This window comes from Bos indicus, chromosome 19, assembly GCF_029378745.1.
Source record: "Bos indicus isolate NIAB-ARS_2022 breed Sahiwal x Tharparkar chromosome 19, NIAB-ARS_B.indTharparkar_mat_pri_1.0, whole genome shotgun sequence".
Lineage (NCBI taxonomy): Eukaryota > Metazoa > Chordata > Mammalia > Artiodactyla > Bovidae > Bos > Bos indicus.
Genome location: NC_091778.1, coordinates 17047965 through 17055293, shown reverse-complemented (window position 1 = coordinate 17055293; position 7329 = coordinate 17047965). Strand labels below are relative to the sequence as shown.

The 7329-nt window shown below is 50.6% G+C and overlaps 1 protein-coding gene across 2 annotated transcripts; it reads right to left on the bottom strand.

Moving 5' to 3' along the window:
- Positions 1-3473: 3473 nt before the first annotated feature.
- Positions 3474-7013, bottom strand: CCL1 (C-C motif chemokine ligand 1). Of its 2 annotated transcripts, XM_019982558.2 has the most exons (4): positions 6874-7013; positions 6635-6755; positions 5403-5517; positions 3474-4016 (listed from the first exon to the last, which is right to left on the bottom strand). In XM_019982558.2, exons 2-4 carry the CDS (start codon positions 6708-6710, stop codon positions 3926-3928), a joined length of 282 nt encoding a protein of 93 aa, XP_019838117.1. In that variant the 5' UTR covers positions 6711-6755; positions 6874-7013; the 3' UTR covers positions 3474-3925. The 2 variants fall into 2 exon arrangements, with proteins under 2 accessions (XP_019838117.1, XP_070628789.1); XM_070772688.1 differs by lacking the exon at positions 6874-7013 and having other exon boundaries at positions 6635-6839.
- Positions 7014-7329: the final 316 nt, after the last annotated feature.

The window sequence follows — 7329 nt, the reverse complement described above, 5'->3', positions numbered from 1 at the left end:
CCCAGGGCCTCCTGTGCCTACCCTGGACTAATTTGACCTTAATTTTCAAATGGAGTCCTTTTGGTTTCCTGATACAAAATATACCATGTCTTAAATAATATTTAGTATTATTTGGATTGTGGCTGGTTGAGGACTTATTTTGAATATTGGTGATCTCTTTTTTTAAAGTAAGGTCTTGAGCCACTTGATTCCTGTCAGGAGCCCCAACTCCTTCTCCTGTAAGCTATGGGCAGTGGGTCTCCCTCCTGCTTACCTCCCCAGTGGGGAGTGAACATGCCTAGAGAGCCATGGCTTTGAAGGGCCATTGCAATCTAAGAAGGACAGTGCCTGGTGAGTGTGAGGTATTGCTTAATATATTATTATGGAAAAGCGTGGAAGTGTTAGTCACTCTGTCATGTCCAACTCTTTGCCTCCCCATGAACTGTAGGCGCCTCTGCCCATGAAATTCTCCAGGCAAGAATACTGGAATGGGTAAGCCATTCCCTTCTCCAGGAGATCTTCCTGATCCAGGAATCAAATCCAGGTCTCCTGCATTAGCAGGCAGATTCTTTACTGCCTGAGCCAACAGGGAAGTTATTATGGAAAGATGTGTACAGTTTTAGGACCACTGACTTTTTTGCAGAAAATACATTTTGTTTAAAACCTCAAATGCAGCGGTTTTCCTGGTGATCCATTGGCTAAGACTCCATACTCCCAACAAGGGGTCCTGGTTTCGATCACTGCTCAGGGAACCAGATCCCAGATTCCACAGCTAAGCATTTCAGATGCTGCAACTAAAGACCCTGCACAGTGCACCTAAGACCCAGTGCAGCCAGATAAATAAATAAATAAAATCTCCAATACAGCAGTAGTGTTTTCTTCAGGGATAACTCCCATCCAGTAGGGGGCGCTTTGAGGCGCGCTACTTAACAGGTGTAGCCAGACCCTCCCTGACTGTGACTTAACTGGGCTCATCTGTATGTCACGGAGGGTCTGGCTCACCAGCTCAGGATATTCTAGAACAATGGCTCCCGTCCCCAGCATCAGCTTCCAACGGGTCTCCTTGCGCCCCTGCCTCCCAGCTCTGAGTAGTCCTCCACCCGGGAGTAATGCAGCCATTAAGTATACTAGAGTCCCAGGGGGAAATAGATGACACAGCCCTGATTAGTATCGGATTTGATATCTAACGTGGGACTTGGAGACAATGGGCCTTGGAGGATGGTGTAGCACTGGCAGAGCAGAGACTGTTGTGGAAGAGATGCAGGATGGAAAAGAGGGGAGAGGGCTTGCAGCGAACACCCCTAGATAGTTGGCATGTAGGATTCAGAAAGGAAAAGCCGCAGATCTTTGGAAAGGAAGGTTGAGACGTGCTTACAGAGGAATTGGAATGTCAAGATGGGAGTTTGGACTCAGCTCTGAAGGCCTTGGAGCAATGGGGAGGGCGGAGGGTGGGAGATGCTAGAAGAGTAGTCTGGAGCAGGGCCCAAGGGCAGGACAGTGTTGGCTAGAGGGTGTTAGGGAAAGCACACTTACTGAAACCGCCCACCCTGGCCAGGCACCATAGTAACCATTTGCAGTAAGGAACACAAAACAAATAAGCCACCACCAACTGGGAGAGTTCAGATCAGATCAGTCGCTCAGTCGTGTCCGACTCTTTACGATCCCATGAGTCACAGCACGCCAGGCCTCCCTGTCCATCACCAACTCCCGGAGTTCACTCAGACTCACGTCCATGGAGTCAGTTCAGGAAATGTCAAAAAGTGACACCACGTGTCCGACCACCTCCCAGAATCCTTCTCGCTGGCATCCATCTTGGCTGAACCAGGAAGGACTCTGAGTCAGAATGATTGGTTAAAGACAATCCGGAAACTAATCCCATCACCATGAAACCTGAGACTGCGAGCCACTACAAAAGGGCTGCCTACAAAGGCTGCCTACAAAACCAAACTCTCAAGTGTTGACAGAAAGGAAAATTGCCTTTAATCAGCATGCCAGCAATCTGGGGAGATGGTGGACTCAGGGTCCCCCCAAAACCATCTCGGAAGATTCTGCTCAGCCATGAAAGCTTCTAAAGGGAAACAGGAAAGTCATCTCAATTAATCATTGGGATGGGATGGCAGTCAGAGTCCTCACCATCCCCCATGGTGTGCAATGCTTGTCGACTGCTCATGATCTGTTTTTAGATGCTATCTTTTGACATCGAATCTCGAGATGCCTGAAGGAATGAGAAGAACTGGGGAAGAGATCTGGTTATCTGTTACTTACTCTTTATTTCTACTTCTCTGATCTATGGAAAAAGCAACAAGTTAGGTAACCTATTGTATGATCAAAAGATTTGAAAGGTGTGCTAAGGCTGGAGATGATAGAGCATGGGATGCCTGGTTTAAGGATAGTGACAAGACAAAAGTGGCCTCCTGAAGAGAGCTCTTTTCTGCCAAAAGTTGCTTACACTGCCTTCCAGGGTAGAACTCTTTTCCAAGTCCCCATGTGCCAAGTGACTGCCTGGCACAGCATGGCAGAGGGACCCTGTGTCCACTGGACAGGGCCTGGAGAGTTAATTAGCAGGATCTTTTCTGGGGAGGGTCCAGGCAGGTGGGTCCATGTCTGATGGAGATGCCAGCAGAGGTCATCCAGAGGAGGGAGGTAGTCTCGAGAAGAAACAGGTGAACCCCCAGGGGACAGAGAGGAAGAAGGGGCCCTGTCCCTTTAAAGGGGGCAATCACATGCTCCAACGTGTGTAACCTGCGACTCTAGGGAGACTAGGGAGACCAGTGTCAACTACAAACGGGCACTTACCAAGAGCATTGCCAGCAACTGAACAACAAAGGCATATTCGACGGAGAAGGCAATGGCACCCCACTCCAGTACCCTTGTCTGGAAAATCCCATGGGCGGAGGAGCCTGGCAGGCTGTAGTCCATGGGATCGCTAAGAGTCTGACACGACTAAGTGACTTCACTTTCACTTTTCACTTTCATGCATTGGAGAAGGAAATGGCAACCCACTCCAGTGTTCTTGCCTGGAGAGTCCCAGGGACGGGGGAGCCTGGTGGGCTGCCGTCTATAGGGTCGCACAGAGTCGGACACGACTGAAGCGACTTAGCAGTTAGCAAGCAGTAGGACATGACTTGACCACAGCAGGGACCCTGAGCTCTAAGGCCAGATTTGCTCCTGACTTGCTACGTGTCCTCAGGCCTGTAGGTGTCGATCTCTCCAGCCCTTAGCCACCTCCTCTCTACAGCAGGGCTAGCAACAGGCAGATGGCAACCCCCCTGCATGCCCTCCCCACCGCCCCCCCCCCCCCCCCCCCCCCCCCCCCCCCCCCCCCCCGCCCCAGCTAGGGCAGCTGTGACTTTTGGATAACAATAGCCTCCAAACCCTCTGGGCAGGGCAGGGCAGGGGCGGAGAGCATGCAAATGGGGACCCAGCCCCGCAGAGCATCTACATCACAACCCAAATCAACGTTTATTCCCCCAGGACAAAGGCAGTCAGCAGAGTTGTGTTGAGTCATTTATTGGCTTCTATTGACAAGAAGTCAGTTCCACAGAGTCAAGAATTCACCTTGCTGTACAGTAGAAACTACTACAACATTGTAAAGCATCTATACTCCAACAAAAATTAAATAATAATAAAAGAAGTCAGTTCCCAGGGCACCAATTCCAACCTGCTTCCCTCCTCTCCACCCCCTGGGCCCAGCCCCTCAATGTCAATCAACTTTGCACCTTGAAATCCCTGTGGGGTCTAAGAGGCACAGAGGGGGTGGGGGACAGAACTTAAAGATTCTAGAATTTAAATATATAAAGTGCAACAACATAGCTTATTAGAACCCAGCAGACCCTTTGGCGTGACCGGGTGAAGATGGGGGAAGAAGGACTGGTGTGAAGTTAGACAAGTGAAGCCACGTGGTGTCCTGAGTCCAGGATGAGAAGGGATCAGCTCACATTTCCTTTCACTGGCAGAGGTTTATCCTCTTTAAATAAGCCTGAACCCATAAATCTTTTTGCAAGACACAAGACTGTAGGCCTCCAGTCAGCTTGAATCTGTGGGCAGAGAATAGAAGAGGGACTGAGTCACCTGAGTCAGCCCTGGGTGCCACACACATCACGCCCCACCCCATGACCCCCACATCGCTCCTGGGCACCCCTGAGCTGTTCTCCTGTAGAATGAAGTGTTCCATAAGATCTATGATGTGGACACTGGGAGGAACACCCAAGCTTCAGTGGGGGTGGGGTGGGGTGGTAGTTCTTTAAATCGCATTTCCTGGACCCTTTTGGTGGATTCAGTGTATCAGGGAACAGCAAAGGCTGTAGGCAACTTCTTAGCATGGGAACAAATCCTCTCCTGGAATATCTCTGAGAGTTCACCTGCTCCATCTTTTCATGTGTCTGTATCCATTTGCAACCCCCTAATCATTGCTTCGGAGAAGGCAATGGCACCCCACTCCAGTACTCTTGCCTGGAAAATCCCATGGACGGAGGAGTCTGGTAGGCTGCAGTCCATGGGGTCGCTAGGAGTCGGACACGACTAAGCGACTCCACTTTCACTTTTCACTTTCATGCATTGGAGAAGGAAATGGCAACCCACTCCAGTGTTCTTGCCTGGAGAATCCCAGGGACGGGGGAGCCTGGTGGGCTGCTGTCTATGGGGTCGCACAGAGTTGGACACGACTGAAGCGACTTAGCAGCAATCATTGCTTTGGGGGGATGTGTATGTGCGCATGTGTTTCTTCTCTGATCTGTCCACCTCCCAAACTTGGCTGTTGTCCAAAAACCATAGATCAGTTCTGCCTTTAATTATCTGCACGACCTTAGACAAATTTCTTTAATTCCCTGAACCTCAGTTTTCATGATGATGAAAATGCGTGCCCCAGGAGAGTTAGCTGACTGAGATAATACACTTGAAATTGTCTCATGTCTCACAGACACTGCGTGTCAAGCATAAGATACCTCCTTGGAGCTTGGTAAGGACCCTGTGATGCAGCTATCGTGGTTATGCCACTTCACAGCTCAGGAGTGCCGAGAGCTACTCAGATAATCAGGTTCAGAAAAGTTACCTGCCCGGAGTCACCCAAGGTTATAGGATGGCAAATCTAGAGACAGGAACTAATTGAGACCTCCCTCACTCGTACCATCACACAGTGGTGCCTGGAGCTTTTAAGCTCTGGGCATAAAATATTAAGATACAATACTTGGCGCCTTGGAGCTTTAAGAAACCCATGTCACTGCGGGAGCACAGGTGCTCCTCCTAGAGTCCACTCTTGGCTCTGCACCCAAGGTTTTGGCAGGCTCGATGGCGTGGTTAAAAAAAAAAAAAAACCTTAATCTAGTGGAACATCGCCATCTAGCGTCTGCTGCTCTAATCCCAGGTGGGCCAGTTTCTGTTCTCTGGAGAAGCAAGTTAGGGACGGAAGAGGATACATTTCTTACATCAGACGGTCGTTGTAGGAGCAGGTGGAGCTGATGTTCTTGTAACACTGGATTTTCTTGGGAGAAATTTTTCCCTTCACCGTTCTGAAACAGCAATTGGAGGATGGCACATGCACTAGAAGAGAAGCACAAGAATGGCTTGCATTTATTTCTCAACCCATTCTGAGTTCCTCTCACCCAGGATGGAGGGGGAAAAAAACGCTTCCGGGACAGGCTCAGGCTTTGGGGCCACATCCAAAGGACCCTAGTGTCTCATCAGCCACCTCGTTCTGTATTCAGGCAGAATCAGGACACTGGGGTTCAGATCCCAGGCTCCGACAAAACAGCTGTGTGGCTTTGATCAAGATGAGCCTTTCCTCTGAACTCCAGACCTCCCAGCTGTAAAACAAGACTTTTAAAACTGATTTCTAAAGGCTCTTCTAGCTATGACATCCCCCCGCTAGAGCATGGTTCTGCCCCCACATTTGGGTTCAAGGGCCCTGGGGCCCTGGTGAGTCTGATTCAACTGCAGTCTGCTATTTGGGGCAGGATTAGAGACTGTGCTAGGAGCTTAAACTTGAAGAAGTGATCAGGAAAGAGCTTCTGGGAACCGCCAAGCTTTCCCCCACCCCCAGCCACTCCAGAAGGTCCTCTACCCTGCTCACAGCTCTGACCCCCAAGTTCCACTCTGCCGGTTTGCAACCCCCTCAAAGGACTTGCATTTTGGACCTCCTAGTTTGACTGCTTGCAAAGCCTATGTCATATGTCTGTCGTTAGGTCAGTATTCTCTCACCAGCTTTAGAGGGTAGGCATAATCAAATCCCAATTTACTGATGGCAAAACCAGAGTTTGGGAGGTCAAGTGACTTGCCCAAGGTTAGCCAATCTGTCCTGACCTCAGATTCTGCCTGGTGGAGGCAAGACCCCTATCAGTCCCTCCTCTGGACCTCAGGCCTCCAGCTGGCCTAAATGACCTCACCACTTCCATCCATCAGGCTGCAGGGTCTAGACGAAGCAGACCTCCTTTGACTGAAGCGAGCTGCTCAGTGGTCAGTGTGGACTCCAGATTCACGTTTCTTTTGCTGGCCCCCTGCCCCCATCCAAGACCTCCCTTCCTCCTCTTCGGGGAGAATTCTTCCCGAAGGAGTGGAGATGGAGGCAGGGAGCTCAAGGTGAACCTGTTCCCCCACCCTGCAACCCCAGAGTGCCCGCCTGAGTCTCCGCCCTCCCCTAAGTGACTCCAGTCAAACTCACTGCTCTTGGCGTCCACATCCTGTAACCACATCCCGGCCAGCAGCAGGCACACCAGTGCGGCGATGATGAGCTTCATCTCGGGTTGTCCGGCTCAGACCTCACAGCAAGGGTCTCAGTGAGTCTGGTGAAGCAAAGAGTTCTCCTCTGGTCTATCCTTCAGGGCCCAGGGCTTTTATCAGAAGACCTGGGTGGGGTTTTCCAACCCCCGGTGCAGAGGTGGGGAAGCCACAGTTACTCACGTCCAGTGACCACGTGGAAAACGCCTTTCTCCAACTCTCCTGGGAGGTGTGAGAGGTATAGGAAAAATTCCCCAGGCACAGGTGCAGATAAGGATCTTGAGAGGCTGAGTAGAAGCTGTCCCAGCTGAGTAGGGCCTAGAGAACATTGAATGAGAGGAAGTGGCCTCTGTCTCCTCTGACCTCATGTCTTTTCATCCATCAATGGAGTCACTGTCCCAGGAACATGACGGAGCAGAAGAGCTCTGCAGCAGCACAGAGGAGACACACTTGGGTTTAAATACCACATCTGCAAATCAGCGGATGCATAAACTCACCTAAGTCACATCTCTCATGCAAAATGGGAAGAGCAACTCAAGTCTCACGGGTGTGCAGGAGCATTAAGTAAGATCTGCTAGGACTTCCCTGGTGGTCCAGTGGCTAACACTCTGTGCTCCCAGTTCCAGGGGCATGGGTTTG

Bases quoted from the DNA above. Each gene is read 5' to 3' on its own strand.
- CCL1 (XM_019982558.2), bottom strand. From the start codon at position 6,710: ATGAAGCTCATCATCGCCGCACTGGTGTGCCTGCTGCTGGCCGGGATG. The intron at 5,518-6,634 runs GTGAGTTTGACT...CTTCTCTTCTAG, and splicing joins GGATGTGGACGCCAAGAGCA to TGCATGTGCCATCCTCCAAT. The intron at 4,017-5,402 runs GTAAGAAATGTA...CTCTGCCCACAG, and splicing joins TCCTACAACGACCGTCTGAT to ATTCAAGCTGACTGGAGGCC.